Below are 21498 nucleotides of genomic sequence, written 5' to 3' on the forward strand. Positions count from 1 at the left end.
AGAATTAGACATTTACTCCATGTTCCTATGAGAAGGGCAATAATTCCCTTGATAGGGAATTAGAGACGTCCAACATACTTACTCACAAGTCATACTTATGAAGCACGTGGGTAGCTGCGTATCGCGCTGATCTCATAAGCCGGTGTCCGACTAAGCGCTTGGGCGCTAGTCCCCTCTCGACTAATAATTTTTAAAAGGGTTTTTGTCCATTTACACCATTTTTAGAGATTTTTTTCCCACTTACCCCACTAAGTTTTTTTAATTCCCTCTTACCCAAAACACTCTAAGGAGGTCTTCCCTAATACCCAATTAAGATTTTTTTTTTTGTTTTTATTATTTTTTTAATACCATTTTACCCTCACCTTTGTTACTTAGAGAGAGAGAGAGAGAGAGAGAGAGAGAGAATGGAAGAGAGAGAAACCATAGGGGACTTCGCCGGAGTCCGATCACCGGCAGCCGGATTCCGGTCACCGACCGCCGGATTCCGATCACCGGCTACCACCCACCAAAAAGTTTTTTTGCCCCCAATAGACGTCTATTACCCCCTAATAGACGTCTATTGCCTCCCAATAGACGGCTATCAGCCATGTATTGCCCCCCAATAGACGGCTATCAGCCATGTATTGCCCCCCAATAGACGTCTATTGCCCCCCAATAAAGGGGCAATAGACGTCTATTAACCATGTATTGCCCTCCCAATAGACGACTATCAGCCATGTATTGCCCCCCAATAGACGTCTATCAGCCATGTATTGCCCCCCAATAGACGTCTACTATCCCCCAATAAGACTTTCAGTTGCTAGAATGAGAACTAATCTCTTTAAATTTAGACAAATAAAACTTTGATTATAGGAAAAAAACAAGGAGATTACATCAATTCAAAACGTCTATTGCCCCAATAGAACCTTTTTTTTTTTCATTTTTCTTTCATTTTGGTCTTCTGCCCCATTTTATCTATATAAAAAAAAAAAAATAGTTTGGGTACCCAGAGAAAAGCTCTGGGCACCAAATCCTTGTTATCCTCCACCAATTTCCCGTCTACCAGCAGCCCGCCCGCCACCTCGAAGAGGGATGAGAGAGAAAGTGCAGATCGGAGAGGGATGACCGGTCTCCGCTTCCTGCTGCCGGGACGAGTCGAAGGCGAGGTCCAAGCAACCGGTGACGGCTTCGTGCCAGAGAGAGAGAGAGAGAGGTGCCGGCGACAGAGTCGTCCTTCGACCCAGACCTAGAACCGGCGCCGACGATCGAGGCTTTGACCGCCGGAGCTCCATAGCACCAGCTCATCTCTTGCGCCGACGATCCATACCTGAAACCCGATGAGATTTCTTCGATCCGGTGTGAGAGCGTGAGGGACAGAGGCTGAGTCGGAGCTTTGCAGGTGGTAGTAGGTGGAGTTGGCGTCGGGGCTTTGCAGGCCGGGAAGAGAGAGAGAGAGAGAGAGAGAGAGAGAGAACGCAGATCGGAGACTGAGAGAGAGAAAAAGAGTATCGGCGTTCAGAGAGAGAGAGATGAGACAGAATGACAGTGGGTAATTTTTTAATTAGTTTGAGGGTAAAATGGTGATTTGAGCTTAAATTGTGTATCTGAGAACAAAAATCTGTTGCTGGGGTAAGTGGGGTAACTTTTGCTTATTTTGGTGCTTTGGGTCAATGACCCTTTTTAAAACCTTAATATTTCCGCATTTACTAATTCCCGTACTTGATAGAGAATTAGACATTTACTTTGTGGGCCTATAAAAAAGGCAATAATTTCCTCGAAAATTAGAGACGTCCAACATATCTACTCATGGGTCAGCTGTAGCTGCGTATCGCCGCTGAATTCTCGTCAAACAAATCCTGCCCTTTGAGAAAGCAAACAAATTTCACTACTGTAACCAACATCACCATCATCGCCAGCCAATACACCTCCAACATCAAACTCTCTCAATGCCTCACGCCATTATTTTAAGCCAGATTTTGCAGGCGTGAAATTATTATTAAACTAAAAACAAAACCCAAAAACAAAAACGAGTATATATCACAGTGTGAGCAGCGAGCTCATCATCAACGACTTTCACAAGTTCAATTCTTTAATCATTTTCCAAAGTCGGGGACGCCACCTTGGACCAAACCCAGCCCGCCTTCACAAAACCCATCCTCGTTATTTATTCCCCACTTCTTCACTTGCACCTCTGTCGCTCTCTTTTTTGGGATTTCAGATTCTGCGAGATTTGGGTTCTGTGATTCGCCTCAGATCGCGAGATGGGTAGTTTGGGGGCTATGCTGAAACACCCAGATGACATTTACCCTCTTTTGAAGCTCAAGATGGCGGCCAGGAACATCGAGAAGCAGATCCCTCCCGAGCCTCATTGGGCTTTCTGCTACACCATGCTTCACAAGGTCTCCAGGAGCTTCGCTCTCGTTATTCAGCAGCTCGATACGGAGCTCCGTAATGCTGTTAGTTCTTCTCTTTTCTTTTGCTCTGATCATGCTGATTTGAAGATTTTAATCCATTATGGTGTTGGGTCTTGATGTTGAAAATCTTGATCATGTTATGTATTACAATATAGATGATCTATAAGACAGTCAATTTTTATTTTTTCATTAAAACATGATTACGTAATTGCTTCGACTAATTTCCATGGTCATGTGAGAGATTGAATTATTATTACATGTTTGTGACTTTGTGGTCTTCTGTATTTCTGGCAAATAACTCTCACTTGGGGAAGTCATTGTTGTTCACTACTATTCTTACTTGTTGCATACAGTGCCCACGGACCAACGTATTTCATTTCTATTGTTGCTTGTCACCTTTCTCCCTTGTGTTGACTTTCTTGTAATTGCAGGTTTGTATTTTTTATCTGGTTCTTCGAGCTCTAGACACTGTTGGTAAGTATCTATTTTTTTTTTGGTCTTATGCTTTGCTTTACTCTTGATTATGTCTGAAAGATTCAATTTGGCTTTTTTCAGCTTAAGTCTCTATACCATTCATTAGCGTTGTGCATGTGGTGTTGTTTGTTGGGCAAAATGTCAGCATAGCATTTACTGAAATTTGACTTGATTAGACACTAGGCAAAAATGATAATATATATTTTTTCATGTGTAGCTTTATGAACATTATTTGGTCCATTTCCTAATTGTTTAAGCTCATATGATAATCCATTCTATAACTAGATGATAGATTCTGTTTCTGGGAGGATATTGCCCCCACATTGTTTTGAGGAATGAACATACATTTCTCTTTGGTTGCAATTGATAATTTTTGTGGTATAGGATGCTTAAATACCTAAGTTCAATCACTAAGTGGAAAGTGGAACTAGACAAATTAGTTCTCAATGCATGCTACTTCTGTAACAAAATAGTGAATCAAAGACTGCTTATCCAGCTCATAGTTAATGAATCAAAGACTGCATAACATTGCTTCACTAAAACTAAGAAACAAAGATCATGCCTATTCACGGTTATATGCTTCGATGTTGTATTAGCATCACCTTTTAATTTGTTTAACTAGGGCCAGCACAGAAACTATCTGCTGTGATATAGAGTGTGCTCCTATTTCATGTTGATTACTTGTGTGACTGTTAATAGTAGTGTAATTTAACTTGTTCCTTCAATTTCCTCACTCTGGTGCTAATGTATTATCTCTATTATAAATGATGTAATTTATTCTGGTGGATTCTTTACAGAGGATGATACAGCCATAGAGACAGACGTCAAACTTCCTATCCTGATAGATTTCCATCGTCACATATATGATGCCAAGTGGCATTTTGCATGTGAGTGATTTCAGACTTGAATACTCCATCCTTCATGTTTGCTATCTGTATATTCGTGTAGACAAAACAATACTATGAATAACTTGTAATGTAGTTGTAAACTTGTTCTGATGAACGATAAACAAAGTTTATTTTTTTTTATTTCCTAAAATGCTAAACATTGGTTAATTTCTTTTCTTTTCTACTTTCATTGTTTGTACGTATTTTTATTGTTTAATATTAAGTGCACTGCAAAAGCTCTTGGATTTACAATTATTAAAGAGAAGAGAGAGAAAAAAAAAACACACACAAAACACAAGGCTCAGGTACTTTTGTTTTAGCCTGTAGGTCTGTGTTGAGTAAGTTACTTGCATGTTAATTTGTAAATTGAAATCATGGTCTGCTTGCTCAATTTAGCTCTCTTTGTCTTAAGGTGGTACAAAGGAGTACAAAGTTCTCATGGACGAGTTTCATCATGTTTCAACTGCTTTTCTGGAACTTGGGAAGGGGTAATTTCTTTTCCTTAAAATATTTCTCTATCATTGGAGTTTTCATTCGACACTATTTGATGAGCAATCGATATGCTATTTTGCAGTTATCAGGAGGCAATTGAGGATATTACCAAAAGAATGGGGGCAGGGATGGCAAAGTTTATCTGCAAGGAGGTTTGTAGTGCATTTATTCCGTAGGAAGCTTGGTGGATGTTTTATAATGTTTTTCATGATTCTCATGCTTATTTTTATATCAATGTCACAATAGATGCTCATGCGAACACATAGGCTGATGTTATACATTCTAATAATGAGCTCCTAAAGTTGCTTAAGGGTTCATAAGCAATTTGTTTTTTTTCCTACCTCTCATTTCTACTAAGTAACACCTTATATCTTACTTACGGGAAAGACCCTTTCTCAGAGACCTTTTAGCCTTTTGATCAATTGCATTGTTTCTTAATGCTTCTTGACATCTGCATGAGATTATATACAATATACTAAACTTGTTATTACACGCACATATATACATAAGCATGGGATGTAGTTATATTTTGAGTGCTATTTTACAAGTCTTTCTAAAAGGGACTAAATGTAGATCAACCAAGAAATGATTTATGGCACTAAATGTAGATCAACCAAGAGATGATTTATGGCTACGGTTTTTTTTAAACTAGGATTTTATTAAGTAGCTTCAAAATTATGAGTTAATACTTGGAACTCTACACTAAACAGAAGTTCATATTCTGTGGTCAACCACATAGTTGAGTGTGTCCATAGTTTATAAACATCTATAAGTTATCTAATCTATGGACCATAATTTGTGCATATATGGACATAGAAAGCTTAATGTCTTTGTATCCTGGGAAACCAGATCCTGCAATGAAGTGCTTAATATTTTCCATGCATGAGTCTCCTATTCCTAACTGCATTAATAGTATAATTTTTGCACAAGTGGACCTCTACTTATATTTCCCCTCATCTTGCAGGTAGAAACAGTTGATGACTATGATGAGTACTGCCACTATGTGGCAGGACTTGTTGGTTTAGGTTTGTCCAAGCTTTTCCATGCTGCTGAATTGGAGGATTTGGCTACGGATGAACTTTCAAATTCAATGGGTTTATTTCTTCAGGTAAATCAATGGTATCTGAAGCAAGGAATGCTTTCCATATCAAGTTTGGTTTAAAAGTGTGATTCTAATAAACGATCTTTGGATTTTCTAATTACAGAAAACAAACATTATTCGAGATTATCTGGAGGATATTAATGAGATACCCAAGTCACGTATGTTTTGGCCCCGCCAGATCTGGAGTAAATATGTTAACAAACTTGAGGTATATAATCTCAGATCTCATTGAATCAACTTACGCTATCGCTTTAGTTTCCAATGACTTGTGCTCCATTTCATTACTAATCATCATGAAAACTTATGACTGTGGGATGACACAAGTATTTATTCCTAAAATTCATTGCACAGTAAAAATTCTTTCCTGAATTGATTTCTTTTTTTATGGTTGCAGGACTTGAAATATGAGGAAAACTCAGACAAGGCAGTGCAATGTCTGAATGACATGGTCACTAATGCTTTGATACATATGGAAGACTGCTTGAAGTATATGTCTGCTTTAAGAGATCCTGCTATATTTAAATTTTGTGCTATCCCTCAGGTATAAGATGTTTTCAATGAAATATCGCTACAGTTGGTCAGTCTTATGTGCGTCAGAATTTGACATGTGTACTTTGTCTATATATAGGAAACAGAAGAATATTGGCCTAATAAATTGAGTGGGAAACTTGCATAATGAACATTAAGTCATTAACCATCTGTCCTGAATATAGGACATTAACCTCAGAAATATTTTTCATGTTTGTTCATAGAAAACCACACTAGCAGTTTCCTAGGAGGACATCTCTAGATATACATTGACAAGAAATGAGGGTTTCCCTGACTACGCCATGTTGGGCAGGGGAAGAATATATTTAGTCTAAGTTATAAGAGAAGATTAAGAATTCTTCCTTTGGGATTATTGTCAGTGATTCTTAGACGGCCCTTTCATTTCTATGTACAAGTGAATTGTGGCTTTGATAGGAAGTTGGAATGATATTGATCTAAGAATTTTAGGTAAGATGCTAGAGCCTATAATGTTTCTAAGTAAATAAGATGTATTGTCATTTATTTAATGATAATTATTTTAAACTGCTAGTTGGGCAGTATCTAGTGGTGTTGCTTCCAAGATATCTCGCCTCTTTTAACTAAATAGTAACTCTATAGATGAGCTTTCGATTCTTTGAAGTATCTGAAGGCATTGATATACTGTTTCTGATTTAAATACTTAATCAAAGCTCCTCTGATCTTCATTTTGAATTGTCGGAGCTTATTAATGCGATACAAAAGTCAAAATACTCTTCTCTAAATTCGTATTTACAGTTTAAGTATTCAACATTCTCTTGAAACTAACAGATCTCTAAATGAAGTTTGAATCTCATTTGTTTATGCTAATTCTACTAGATCATGGCAATTGGCACACTAGCACTATGCTACAACAACATTGAGGTCTTCAGAGGTGTGGTGAAAATGAGGCGTGGTAAGATATCAATCTTTAAACACGTTATTTGAGTCGGTTGAAACTGATACTTTCCGAATAGTCTTAAACTATTGCATATATTAATTATTAAGAAATGAATTGTAAAAATCCGAATAGTCTTAAACTATTGCATATATTAATTATTAAGAAATGAATTGTAAAAAAGGTTGGTCTGCATATGCCATATGATTTTAGTGTCTGCAAATGAAATCCGTTTGATCCTAGCAGAATTCTTTTCATAGCATATAGAGATGTCCACAATCTTCTACCGTTGGATGCTCCTCCACATGCGTATATCTATACTTATGCACTCATGTCTGTACTCTTGTACTTAATTTTGTTTGAGGCATCTCTCTCTCTCTCTCTCTCCCTCTCTCTCTCTCTTATTCATTTTGGTCTGGATCTTCTGGATATAAAAAGTAGTATTGTGATAGTGCTTTGAAGTCTATCATACTTGTAATATTTCGTCTTATTTCAGTAACAATTTTTAATCTATTGTTATGTTTTTTAGGTCTTACAGCAAAAGTTATTGACAGAACAAGAACAATGGCTGATGTCTATGCCGCTTTCTATGATTTTTCATCCATTCTAAAGTCCAAGGTACGATGCTTCTAGAAACAAGCATTTATCAAATCCAATATCAATAAACCGTTTTATTTTACCTATATTCACTTGTATATCCTCCCCTAGAATTTTATTTACCGGACAAGTCAAAATTTTCATTTCTGAACGAACCACTACACGTATAAGATATGTACTAGTTGTTAAAATACTGCCTTAGCTTACAATAAACCCTGGGTATAAGGGTTAGATATATCTGACCAATTCCAACTTTGTGCTTGGACAAGAATGTGTGTGAATAGTTGAGTAAAAAGGTTTGATTAATGTCTACATATTAAACATTCTTAAGAAAAGAAAAGGCCAAAATTGTACATGACTTTCTGTCTATCATAATTATTAAAATAGTTTAACAGAGCTATTACTTTGGCTCCAATGCTTGCTGAAAGCTCTCTCTGGTTTTGCTTCCAATTCTACACTGCTGTCACTCATGCTTTCATTTGATGCAAAGGTTTCTTTGTCCATTTTCTGTTGTAATTCTCAGACATTAAATTGAATCTTGGCTACAGGTTGACAAGAAGGATCCTAATGCTACAAAAACATTGAGCAGGCTGGAATCAGTGCAGAAAACATGCAGGGACTCTGGAGCCCTTATCAACAGGTACTTCATAGTGTCTAATTCAGTTATCTGAATATTAAACGTTCTTCTGTATTGAATTCTGACAAGTATCTATGGATCACAGCAGGAAATCATATATAGTCAAGAGTGAGCAAAGTTACAATTCAGCTTTGGTGAGTTTCTTATAAAAATAGAAAATTAAATTAGAAAGGGATCAATATCATTTCAGAAATCACAGTTGACTAATCTATCTTTGAAATGCAGATTATGGTGATGTTTCTCATATTGGCCATCATTTACGCTTATGTCTCTGCCAGCCCAAGATTCTAATGTAAGTTTCATCAATAGAACAATTGATAGCTGGTCTGATAATCTTTGGTTTTTTAAGAAATCAAACCACTACTGCATGACCCTCACTCCACTACATTTCCTTTTCTTCTGCAGGGTTTACATTCCTAAAGCTGCCGACACAAATAGTTTGTTACAAAAAGACATGCCTCGTTCCATGCGACTAATCTATAAACAATAATGACAATGCTGCTGCAATTGTATATCCAATATCAAGTTGCTTAAAATTATTAGTGTAGCCTTCAGCACCATTTAGCATGGTTATTTATTGTAACAGAATTGAGGCTTTGCTTTGTATTGTTTTTGGAGATAATATTTGGTTGTGCAAAATTACCATGTCACACAATTAATATAGTTACTTACACGTTCATACACAGTAATGGTAATACTGCTGTTGTATATCCAGCATAAAGATGCCTTGCATGACATATTCATGTTACGGGCTAAGTATACCTGTTGTGACCCTTGGAAATATCAAAGTCTACTATATCAAGTTATCAACCATGTTTTAGAGAATTGGCATCTATGATGTATGGCTACGAATATGAGATGGATCGTTGAAAGTGAGATTTGAACACGACTTAGAGCAAGTTCACTCGTAGTCAAGAAATGTCAAGGTCAAAAAGTCAAGAATTTGACCAATCAAGTTACTGTTTACTGCTACCGGACATGGGTTTCTACCCGTTTTTTCTTGTCCGGTCAACGCGGTTCATTTTTTCACTGTTCAGTAATGGTTTTCTGTGTAATTTCACTGTTCATCGAATTCCAGCAGCGGTCAGCAATTGCGGCACGTCTTCTGCTCTCATTGGTGCGTTGCCTCCACGCGTCTACTGCTCTATGTCTCTCTCTGCTTTCGGTCGCTGACGTCAGCTCACATGCATGCTGGCAGCCAGGCATGCTGGGTCAAGAAATTAGTCAGTCTGTTGGCTTTTTTCTTGGCCTGGGTCATCAAAAGACAAACTATGGCTGGTCAAAACACAACCGGTGGAGGAGTGTTTTTGACAAAGGCTGGTCAACACATCATCATTCCCAGCTTTTGCCCGGGCAAATGGATACCGCTGAACTTGCTCTTACAGTTTGGATTTTTCAAGAAATCAATAGACCACAGCTCACCAGCTGAATAGATGCTCTATATTGTCACCGTATAAGAATTGTAAGGTATTTGATTCAGTATCAGAAGCTGAACAGGGGGTGCAGGTATCAGTACATGCTCCAAAAGAAAACAACTTCAAACCGCTAGGCCAGGAGGCTCAAGCGATCCTTCTCTACCATTAACAGCATGTTTCCCATTCTTCATATAATGCATAATAGTAGAGGCACACTTTTCATTGCCTATACTCAATCATGATTACAAATAGTTGCCACACCATGACACCATCCCCACTTTCTAACTGTGAGGCCTCTTTTTCTTTCCTTTTCTTTGTGCAGGACAAGCAACATCTAAATTGACAAGTCTATTGTGTTTTAGGCTTATCCAATTCCCTTTACCACTGAAAAACAAACCATACAAGCTTTCCTAAAACATCCCCAAAAATTTCCCTTACCACCAAAAAAAGAACCATACAACCTTTCCTCAAACAAGAATCTATTGGCAGCCCAAGAGTCCTCTAGCCAAAGCAAACAACGTTCAGAGTGGTGAACTGGGAGAACTCTGTCTGAATTGTGAATCTTACAAATGGGGAGTTCTATCAAGCTACTTAGTTTGATATAGAAATTGATTTGTTTGACATAGATCTAGAGTAGTCCCAAACTAGTCTACCAATGAATGAAGTCAATTTACTTTTAAATCAAACTAGTCTACTTGATGTATTGGTACATTAAATGTACCATAAACAGACACCTTACAAATTACTGAGAAAGAAATCATCCATATGTCTTCAGACAAAATTATCAATAAGCAAACCCATGACAAACAAATCAAATAATGCAAGTCGCAAGGCATGCCTTGTTTTAGCTTTCAAGTTGCAGTTAGTTAAACATCACAGCAATTTGATCTTGCAAGAGAAGACATACTAAAACAAGTCCCAGCTTGAGAACAAGTCCCAGCTTGAGAAGGTTCAAGGTCAGTTAAAGGCATACATCGTACAAAGGATAATCTAGGAAAATTTGAAGAGACCAGCAATCAATCTCCACTGGCACAGCCCCTGCAGCCACAATGCACACACTCTATAACCTTCTCCTCCCTCAGATGCTTGGGCACTCGGCAGACGCATGTGGTGGCAAAGTTGTGATCCCGAGGCTGCATGCACCTCAAACAGCAGAGGCGTTCATAACCAGGCTGCAAACACAAACCAGATATCATTAAAATTGAAGTGGGAAATTAAAGAGACTTTGATAAACAGACAGCACAGTGAATGAGTTTGATGTGATATTTTTCAATCGTTTTCCAGTAAAGTTGCATAACGCCCTCCAAATATATGACACATGTAATCCCTTAGCATTGTAGTATCAAAACATGCCTTTCCAATGCATGTAGCAAGAGAACTTCAGAAAATGAGTTCAACCAATGTTGAACACCTTTAGGAATATGAAGGTCATTTCCAACATACAAATTGAAGTAACTGTCATCCAGTATCTCACACAATCTCCAAATCTATGGTATAAGAGTTCCTTTAGCATCTTAATATCAAACATTGCCACTTCCAATGCATGTAGCAAAATACTGCATACAATGGGATTAACCAATGTTGAACAACTTTTATATCACTCTTACCAGGAATTTCTTAGGCATATGCATGTCATATTATATAAGTGTGTCCAACCTCTATGTATCTGCTTTGTATGGCTAAAGTTCTAGCATGCTATGCCGACTCCAATTAATTCCTTTACTGAATATTTTTTTTTTTTTTGCTCATTTAGAATACATTCATCATTAATTGCTAAAGTTTCAAATCACATATGGGCAGGTCGATTTCCAAGGTCATGAAACCCCTGAGTCAACTCTATTCACAATTAAACCAAAGCAAATTTCGCCTAATAGTATAAGATTACAATAAAAGAGATTGTGAGACAAACCTTCTTCCACTTTGCAATTAGATTGCGGTCAGCATAACCTTGGTCCAGGCAGAACTCATACAATTCCTTGGAAATTTCTTTTCTCCGATGGTAAAGGTCAAAAATGTAGCGGCTCTTTTGATGTGCTATTTTGAAAATAGGCCACAAGGTTTCACATTTTCTCTTACCATCATGAGTGTCATTCTCAGCTTCTCTCATCTTTGCTTGCAGTTCGCGAAGAGTAGGCTCGATTAGTTCCCAACCTTCTGGGTAGTTGACTCGATTCGTCTTTACCTTTGGCATTTTTTACCTGTCATCAGTGGCAACATAGGATAGAGTAAATTATCTAAAATTCAAGAATCAACATCAAAACAACATAATCATCATACCTGTAATCATTTAATCATCTCAATTTGATTTAATCATCATTCATCAAATCATATAATCAAAACATGAACTACATAATTTCACTCAATTAGCAAAGATAAAAAAATAGATTACCTCTTGCTCCTAATTTTTGCGCTACTACTTCCACCAATCAACTGATTAATAACAAAGATATAAGTTTGAGGGGTTTTCAAAATTGGTAGCAATGTCAAAATTAACGCTCATTGCTCAAAGAAGAAGATTACCTCTGACGATTCAATTGAAACAATTAGGGTTTGTTTTCTGGGTTTTGAAGATATAGGGTTTGGAGTGTTTGCGGATTTCGAACTGAGATGGTTGTTAATGAAGAGAAATGGGATAAGGGCTTTTGATGCGCTTCTTCGACGGGGCAACTCGCCGATGAAGATGGCCGTTTTGGGTGAGAAAGCCTGAGAGAGAGAGAGAGGTGAGGGTTAGAAAGGGCTTTTCTGATCTACTGTGTGAGGGCTTACGATAAGCTTTTATCAAGCACGTAAATGTATTTGTTTATATACTTCACAAAATTTTGTGGTTGAAAAATCAGGTTCTATTATTCTTTATTGGCATTGTTACTTTTTATTTTGTTTATATAACTTGTTATGTTTTATTTTGAACTTTGCTTTGCCGATATTTTTTTTTTCAATAAAAAAAATTATTAGGAAGATCTCTCTAAATTTTGCCTTAGACCTCACTTTATCACGGTATATAATGTGTCCTCGTAAAAAGCTCCGCCAGGCTTCAATCTCCTTTGACGCACCGTCAAGCTAACGCCCTCCCAGCGTCTCAATTCAAATGGGAAACGACACTACGACGATGTTTGTCAATCACAAGCACTATGGTTTCCTTTACGTCATTCTGACAGTTCGTCAAGCACCCATTGATCTTACTTGGACACCCTGAAGCATCTCTTCTGTTGTTTGAAGTAAAAAAAAAAAAGTCTCAGAGCTTTTCCGGATATCTATCTACAATCAGTTAAGTTCTTTTCTTTTCAAAACCATTACTTACTCGCTACTTCTGTATTTATTCAGAGGCCATTCAAGCCACTACATGCCTACGTGTGCCGGCCATATGAAACCACACATATTATGCTTGCTTCTATATACGTGATGCTCTAAACTCATGACACACATGTAATATTGTCTACTTGTGCACACCTACAGGCTACAGCACACATACTTATTTGATAAGTTAGTTGATTATACAAGATTGCTTTTAACTTATTTGCTAGTTCCAAATATTCAATTATAATTACAATTAAGCATCAGTACTCCTACATTTTGAGTATGCACTTTGGTATGAGGTTCATATTAGATTACTGATGCTTGGCGATTGATAATATTTTCAAGTTGCAAGCATGCTAGCAGTAGACAATCATCAGTATCTCATGATCACAGCAAATAAGTTTCAAATTTTAGCTTCACATAATTTAAGTGGAATTCGAACTTGCTCATGCTTATCATTAGTTCACAAACACTACTAAAGCACTGCACACTTGCAAATGATAAGCTCCTATACCTACTTGTCATATTTTCATTGAATATATGATCTGCTATGCCTGAATCCAATGCCACATATCAACAGCATGACACACTTTGTCCATCTAAACATGCCTTCACATTTGGTTATTCAGCTAAAAACTTTCTCAGTTTTGTCTTCTTCTAAGGAGTAGTCTATATTGCTATTGTTTCTATTACTGCACATATGAATGGCTTGACTCACTTAGGTCATAGACAATGCCATGCGCCAATTGTGGCTACACACATACACCATGTACCCATACTTCTCCTTATGCAATCTTAATGGAGTCAATTAAAGCATCTTATTCTTTCAGTAAGAATGAGCCAAATTTTTCCCATTATAAATCCCCCATGCCTAAATGGTTTTGTTACATCTACTTGCCTATTTGACATTCAAAATAGCTATACGCATAATTAGTATATATATGTTCAAGACTTCGTGCATTTTATCGAAGTATACAAACAAGCTACAAATATTGATTACTAATTCATAACTAATTACTTATCTTATTTTTGGAGGAAGTAAAATCACTCCAAACCAGGCACTTTCGTCTGTAAAAGAAGTCAAGCAAATTGCCGGCGGTCATTATTTGATCACATGGAGCGTCATGCTTGGACAACTCCAACATGATTTCGGTTTTTGTATCGTTTCCAATTCCAACAACATATCTACTCCAATCGGCATAAGATAAGTAACAATATCTCATTTTTATACTCTTGCACTTAGAGCTATTGTCATATGAAGGCCACGCCTTGTGTGTTTCAAATAACTTTTTAAAGCATGCTTCCAACTTATATCAATTTAAGTAGTATACATACTATGCTCAAAGCCATGCTTCAAATGTTCATGATCCTTTAGCATGTTTACAACAATGCAAAAATGTTATTAGCAACTTTACTACAAGTACATGTTATACACATACGCCATGCTTCTATTTAGTTGCGATTCAATTAAAAAAACATGTGATGGTTACTTAAACAAACTATGCTATGCTTATTTGTCGTTGTTCATACAAATAGCAAAATTTACATGTACTCTACATTTACACATATCATCTAGCCTCCGGGCACCATACTTTATAAAACTCTCCACACGAAAAAGAGACCTAAACGGGTCTAGACTCCACAAGTCTATGGTCCACGACCAGCCACCAAGCGGTAAGGCAACGCCTCATAATGACAATGACCGCTATGCGGCATTGCAGTCAAGCATTTCTCCTCCGAGAAAGAGTAAAGGGACCGGTTAACACAGCCCACGGTAGCCATTGATCCGGTAGTTAACCCTCGACGCTTGGATATCAAAGATTAGGTTCGCTACCTAACGCCCACTGCTTAAACGCAGCTCCCCTCATCAAACAATTTTTCGACCATACGGAGGTCTATAGCCAGGAGTGGGGGACTCCTTGGAGGGCCTAGCAGGGGCCCACCCGAAAGGGCATAAAGCGTTCGCTCTGACAAAATTCTAGATGGACGACGCACTTGCACTAATTATGCTTGATATACGGCACAAAGCCACACTTTGTTATCAACCCCACAAGAAAACCCTCATTGACTGGGGACTTAGAGGACTTGTACATACATCCCAGCATAATTAGCAACGGTTACGTTCATGCCTCATGGCATCCCCGAGCTTCAACGCTCACGCCTTCCCGACAACCCCGAGCTTTCACGCTCTTGCCTTCTTGGCATCGCCGAGCTTCACGCTCTTGCCTCCCGGCATCCCCAAGCTTTCATTCACGCTCTTGCCTTCCCGGCATCCCCGAGCTTTAAACTCTCTTGCCCTCCCGGCATCCCCGAGCCTTCACGCTCTTGCCTTCCCGGCACCCCCGAGCTTTCACGCTCTTGCCTTCCCAGCAACCACGAGCTTTATGCTCACGCCTTCCCGGCATTCCCAAGCTTTACACTCATATCTCCTCGACATAATACACATTAATGGAACATTGAATTCTTCTACCATTTGTCGTTTGCAACAATCAAATTCTTTCACGTGCCATTAATACGAGCGAAAACCAACTAACAAAAACGTTTGCGTATTCATTGTTCATGAGTTACAAACTATTACCTTCACGACACTCATGCAACTTACACCTCACGAGCGTAACATCGTCAACTCGACCTAGTTCGTTTTCTTGCGTGCATCACACATTCATCATATGCAATTCATATGCACATTCTTAGTACGCTCACACAACCATATGCGTTCTCGAGTTTATACGTCATAATCGATCATACTCGGCGCCATTTACATATATACGTCATCATATATCATGCACCTCGTACATTCGTATATCCTAATGCACCTCGTACATATATCATGCACCTCGTACATATATAGGTCATCATATATCATACACCTCGTACATATATCATGCACCTCGTACATATATACGTCATCATATATCATGCACCTCGTACATTCGTATATCCTAATGCATATCGATGCAACTCTCATACGTTGCCCAATTCAACAAGCATTCTACATGTGCGGACTTCTATCTTTCTTTTGCAGGTTAAAGAGTCCCTTCTTGCTTACGGAGTTCGGGGACTTGTAGGGGCTGGGCGCCTCCCGAACGTCACTTATGCTTGATGACATCATGTTTATAACTCCCCAACCAAGAAGCTCCTCTTACTTGGGGACTTCAGGGACTTGTAGATACCTCCACTAGTATGGAAAAATAACTATGTCACCAAGCATATGTAACACCCTCTTAGGGGGGCTTACAAGCCAAGGTGGGACCCAACCGCAACATGCATCCCGTAGCCTGACATCCAAGCTACCCCGTGGTAGTCGGAAGAGGCCAAGAGCTCACCGGGAAGCCACTTTCCCTTCCTCACCAATATGCCTTCACAACAAGCTTTCTAGACTAGAAATGGACTTTGTGTCCCACATTGAAACCATGTAAAGGAAGGAGCCTTCCTTCCCTATAAAAGGTGACTCCTTCCCACTTACTCAACATCCCATTACACACTTTGTAATCCCTTTCGGCCGCAAGGCCCAAACCCATGTAGTGCAACATGCTAAGGCGGGAGATGAACCACTATACTTTTTGTGTCTTGCTTACTCTCTCTCTCTCTCTATCTCACTCTCTAACATTAACTCCACAACGTTAACAGATTCTGAATTAGATTCTGAAATAGAATATTTAGAATCTAGACAGATGAATGTTCTTAAAGTCAAAAACTGGGAAGAAAGTAAGACAGAAGAAATAATGTCTTCATATCAGGATAACCTTGGTACATTCATTTGTGACTATTGTCTATGTCATGAAAAGAATGGACTTCCTATGTTTTGCGAAGAGTCGAGAAAGACATATTACAAAGATATGCTTCATAGCTGAAGTAAGAAGAAAAACAAAGAATGGCGCTATCAACCAATTAGTAGAATAAGAATATGAAGAATATTTCTGTGAAAAGAAAGACTCAGAAGTTCTAGATCTGGTATCAACTATTTCATCTCCAAAAGAAGAAAAGTAGAAGAACAGGTAGATGAAAACATAGAACTTTTTGAACTAGAAAACAATCCAGAAGAATGTAAACCATTCATACCACAAGAACAAGCTCAAGACGAGCTTCAACAATCGAAAATCATCTCTACTAGTAGATACAACAACGACATAGAGATTGGATTAAAGTTCCCTGATCATAGAAAATATCATCTATAATGGATCGGGATTCACAATGGCAAAAAAATTTGCAATTCCTGAAGAACTCGAAAAGAAGATAATAAAAGAATAGCTACTGGTGTTCAGTTTGATGGAAGCCACTTAACCATGGAAAAAGTAGCCAGAGATGTTCACGTCACCATTGGTGGAGGAACATTTATCATCAACACTCTTTGGCAATCAGAAGGCCAAGGGTCAAATTTCTTGTTGGGAAATGATTTCCTTCTCCAACAAAGATTTGTTCAAGATGAAGAAGCTATGGGCTTCAGAAAAGGATATAGAATGTTTTGGGCCGATAAACTTACCCAAGCAAAAAGTGTCGTAGGACCAAACTTTACTACTCAATATCAGAGATCGCAACGAAATAGTAGTGATCCTAAACCCTATAAGCCCAGATTTGAACTGTGCTACAAATTAAGCAACAAAAAAAATTGCTTATCGAAGATTCTTCTGAAGAAAAAGAAGAACCAACTAGTGAAGATGAAGAAGCTAGCTTCATCCATGAGCATAACCTCAAGCATTTTCAAAATAAGCTTGTATCTTAGAAATTCCCTACTCTTGATAAAATCAAGAAAATGCTCGAACAGAATATAGATGTAGACCCTAAAATTTTTTGGGAAAAAGACCCAGTGGTCTGTGAATTAAGATTTCATGATATGAATGTTATATGTCATGTCAAAGCCATTCCTCAATACAAAGAGGAAAATAAAAAAGAATTCAGAAAAGATATAGAAGATCTCCTGAACAAGTGATTAATTCGACCATCTACTAGCCCTCATCATGCTCCAGCTTTCTATATGAGAAACCATGCAGAAAATATTAGAGGAAAAGCTAGAATGGTGATTGACTACAGAGATGTCAATAAAAAGACCGTTAAAGACGGTTATCAAATAGCTCAAGCAAGAGTCTTGATCAATCAGCTCAAAGGAGCTAAGGTCTTTTCAAAATTCGATGCAAAGTTGGGTTTTTGGTAAGTCAAGATGCATCCAGATAGTGTGAATGGATAGTAATGCATTTGGAACACCACAAGGTCAGTATGAATGGATAGTAATGCCATTTGGCCTAAAACAAGCCCCTTCAATCTTCCGAAGAAAGATAGATGACATATTCAAACATGTTGCTGAATTCTGCGTCGTCTATATTGATGACGTCCTCGTCTTCTCCAAAAACAAAGAAGAACACATGAAACACCTTTACGAGGTTGTTAAGTTGATAATTCAGCATGGAATCATCCTAGGAGAAAAGAAAGTCTTTTTTATCCTAGATGAAGTTGATTTTCTTGGTATAAATATCAAGAATGGAGTAATAAAAGCTTCAACCCCACATCCATGAGAAAATCTGGAAATTCCTAGATAAAATTCCTGATGCTAAGAATCTAGAAAGATTCTTAGGAGTCATCAACTATGGAAGGGATTTCATTCCCAAAATCTCAGGATTAACAGCAATGTTATCCTCTAAAACAAGTTCCAAAAGAAAATGGAACTTCACAGAACATGATGAGAAAATTGTGAAGCAGATAAAATCCCTCTGCAAAAATACCCCTCCTCTACAACAACTAAAAGAGAATGATGAAATCATACTCCAAACTGATGCTAGCGATAATTACTGGTCCGGAAACAAGAACTATCTTCCAGACGCCCTAACAAGAGAAATGGCAATGTTCAGCCGAAGAGAAGGCGATGAAGGTGTCAACCCTAGAAATAGAACTGGAAAAGAACTTAAAAATGCTGAGGAGTCTAAAGAAAAAATCCTCAAAAGATTTTTGCTAGGTCCAAAAGGACTAGCCACAACTGATCAATCCCAGGATAAAGGATTGGCTAGCCTGTCTCAAACGGCAGACGGCAAAGGCTCATCAAGACCGTTTAAGGCTATTGCTTTGCCAAAAAGCAAAATAACTCCATCTGGGGTTATAAATGTTTTTAATTAGGAATTGAAAACCTTCGAACAACCTGTGTGTAGAACTGGCAGGAGATTAGCATACTACCAGAAGGCTATTTTAGATAATCTTTTATATGCTTTTCAGGAAAGAAATAGTAGACTTATGTTCCCAGCTTTGTTTGCCTAGCTGAAGAACTCGATGAAAATGCCAGACCACAGTTTGAAGAATTTTATGAAAATACACATCAGAGTGCTGTCCAGAATGAAAAAAATCCAATATCTTGAAGATCCTGAAAGTGCTAGAGTTCCTGTTTTAGCATTAAAAGAATCAGATTGGTTTGACTTTCATAATCTTATTGGAAGTCATAATTCTGATTCATGTCTTCCTCCAACCCTCTTCATTGTCCCAGGACCTTATGTTGAAAGATATGCATGTGGTCAATGTTCAGAGTGAACATCCTCAAGAACACAAGTTTTGGCTTGTTGAAAATGGTTTTGTCCATAACCTCTGGACTAAAACCAATGATGATCTCAAAGGACTGCCGCCAATTATAGTTAACACAGTCAAGAATGTTAGGAAAAATGACTGCATTCTAAGGTTGAAGTTCAGATCTACTCCACCAAAATGGATTCAGAAGAAAAATGGTGAAGTTGAGTATATTTCTCCATATCATTATGTAAGAATTATTTAAGGAAGATATCTTCAGCCTGCATGTGTAGGATATAATGGCCAACCAAATTCTAGCATTCCTTGGATGAAGGCTATGTCCCTGGAATACATAAAAAAGATCATCGAAGAAGATAATGAAAATACATTCCTGGCAGCAGGAGAAAAAATTATTGTTACTGCATATGACCATCCTGAAGTTGTTAGCAGTGACATTTTCTTATCACTCAAGAGAAAGGAAATCGATTCCACGTTAGCATGGTTACAGTGGATCGAGAAACTTGAAAATGACAACCACTACAAAATGTATGCAGATACAGATGTAGAAGAAAATGGAACCAAAGCCAGGATGGAAAGCAACTCTTTTGTCCTTGGCCACAATTCTGAAACAGATGAAAACATGTAAAGCAACATGTGAAGAAAGCACCGAAAGCAACTTTGCTTTTCCTAAAGATGCTTTTGCTTTTCAAAAAGACAAAGGTGAAAAACATTTCACCTAAAGGAAATCTACTTTTTGTCAATCGACCTCAATCATCCGGAGCACTTACGAGAAGCAGAAAATAATAGAGTTGTTCTGTACATTTTTGTGTTTTGAATCCCAGTTTGAGTTCCGCTCCCTATATAAGAAGCCTTAATTAAGTTCAGTTTGTAAGGCATTAGAAAATTGAGCAGAAGAGTCTTCTCTCAAGAAGTAAGAAAGCCATAAGTAGCAGTGTGCTCTTTCCTTCCTGTCTAGTGTGGAGTGGTGTGCTTTCTTTTACTTCTTTTTCAAGTAAGTATCTGTAATCGTTCTTATGAATAGCTAACATCCTTTAGCTATTTACTTGAGAATGAGGATCTGAATTCATAGCTTGTAATTATGTTTGAATAAATAATTTCAAATTGCTCATCCACTTCGTCAATATTTCAGTTTTATGTTGTTATTCGGCCTTATTCCTGTACTATCTTTAAGTTTAGATTTTCTGTTTCTTACGAAGATTTACCTTAGCTTAGGATATAAACAAAACAGCAGTGGATCCGCCTGTTAAAGTAACCGTTAGGTAAAAGTAAAGTTTGAACAGGTTTTTCTAAGAAAAAGTAAAGTTTGAACCCAAAAGTCAGCATATGATACACTAGGCACTACCCTAAAACGGACTACCCTTTTGAGTCTTTTCCCATAAAATTTGTGTAAATGGGCAAAATACCAACTTGTTGGATTGATTGGGCAAAATACATTGTGATTTGGGCAAACGGGCAAAACCCTTTTTTTTTCCAATCTGATAGTTCCACAGTCTCCATCTATATTTTCTTGTTCTGTCATTCTTGGAAATTATTTTTTTATTATTTTTGGCAAAGAGCAATCAACTAACATTAAACTGAAGAAAGGTTACAGAACCCAGAAACTGGGTTGGAACAACGAACGAACAGGAACAAGAAAGAACAAAGCAACATAAAGCAAACCCAAACTACAACACAAACACATAAACAAAGACAAAGACAACAACAATAAGGACTCAAACCAGGTGAGCCCAATCCATCCAAACCCCAATCTAGCCAAGCAACGGACGCTGCCACAGCGATAGCGCTACCGCGAACAGAATTGGCATGAATTTTGAAGAACATCATCGGGCCAGAGTCGAAAAGCTTGGAAAGAGCCAACAACGAACTCGAACGAGAGCACCGGAACATCCCAATTCCAAACACACAAGGAGTCACAAATCTCATATCATCTCTAGAACGGAGAACATCTTCCATCGCCAAAGTAGAAACCATAAGAGCCGAAGCAAGACGAAAAGTAAACAGATCCACAAAGGGATCTCCAGAAAGTTTGATATACATCAAACAGTTCTGTTGATTAAAGGTTGACCATCATAATCGATCGTACAACTACAGTTTTATTTCAATTGGCACTTTGTGGTGTTCAAAGAAGTTTGACATACATTTATTATTCCATCTATTGAACCACTGCTGGCATGTCTAGCCTTCAGCTATAATAAAAGGTTTACAATCTCCCTTTCATTTTTGTTTTCCATTGTTGGCATCTAAAGCCTTGGACATGTCACC

General features: G+C 37.9%; 2 protein-coding genes across 5 annotated transcripts; one reads left to right on the plus strand and one right to left on the minus strand.

Moving 5' to 3' along the window:
* Positions 1-1939: 1939 nt before the first annotated feature.
* On the plus strand, positions 1940-8706 carry LOC133741240 (squalene synthase 2). Of its 2 annotated transcripts, none has more exons than XM_062169171.1 (14): positions 1940-2435; positions 2825-2867; positions 3665-3754; positions 4167-4242; positions 4329-4398; positions 5211-5354; positions 5452-5556; positions 5743-5889; positions 6732-6807; positions 7319-7407; positions 7935-8026; positions 8112-8157; positions 8249-8315; positions 8429-8706. In XM_062169171.1, exons 1-13 carry the CDS (start codon positions 2241-2243, stop codon positions 8312-8314), a joined length of 1239 nt encoding a protein of 412 aa, XP_062025155.1. In that variant the 5' UTR covers positions 1940-2240; the 3' UTR covers position 8315; positions 8429-8706. The 2 variants fall into 2 exon arrangements, with proteins under 2 accessions (XP_062025155.1, XP_062025154.1); XM_062169170.1 differs by having other exon boundaries at positions 1945-2435; positions 8109-8157.
* Positions 8707-10245: 1539 nt separating this feature from the next.
* On the minus strand, positions 10246-12212 carry LOC133741241 (protein BUD31 homolog 1). Of its 3 annotated transcripts, XM_062169172.1 has the most exons (4): positions 11959-12212; positions 11828-11868; positions 11348-11636; positions 10246-10610 (listed from the first exon to the last, which is right to left on the minus strand). In XM_062169172.1, the coding sequence occupies exons 3-4, from the start codon at positions 11627-11629 to the stop codon at positions 10455-10457; spliced, it is 438 nt and encodes a 145-aa protein (XP_062025156.1). In that variant the 5' UTR covers positions 11630-11636; positions 11828-11868; positions 11959-12212; the 3' UTR covers positions 10246-10454. The 3 variants fall into 3 exon arrangements, with proteins under 3 accessions (XP_062025156.1, XP_062025158.1, XP_062025157.1); XM_062169174.1 differs by lacking the exon at positions 11828-11868; XM_062169173.1 differs by having other exon boundaries at positions 11828-12212.
* Positions 12213-21498: the final 9286 nt, after the last annotated feature.

The sequence above is a fragment of the Rosa rugosa genome, chromosome 3 (assembly GCF_958449725.1).
Source record: "Rosa rugosa chromosome 3, drRosRugo1.1, whole genome shotgun sequence".
NCBI classification, from domain to species: domain Eukaryota; kingdom Viridiplantae; phylum Streptophyta; class Magnoliopsida; order Rosales; family Rosaceae; genus Rosa; species Rosa rugosa.

Coding starts and splice junctions, on each gene's coding strand:
- LOC133741240 (XM_062169170.1), top strand. CDS start 2,241: ATGGGTAGTTTGGGGGCTATGCTGAAACACCCAGATGACATTTACCCT. Junction 2,436..2,824: donor ATACGGAGCTCCGTAATGCT/GTTAGTTCTTCT, acceptor TTGTAATTGCAG/GTTTGTATTTTTTATCTGGT. Junction 7,408..7,934: donor CATCCATTCTAAAGTCCAAG/GTACGATGCTTC, acceptor TCTTGGCTACAG/GTTGACAAGAAGGATCCTAA.
- LOC133741241 (XM_062169174.1), bottom strand. CDS start 11,629: ATGCCAAAGGTAAAGACGAATCGAGTCAACTACCCAGAAGGTTGGGAA. Junction 10,611..11,347: donor TAATTGCAAAGTGGAAGAAG/GTTTGTCTCACA, acceptor TTGTGTTTGCAG/CCTGGTTATGAACGCCTCTG.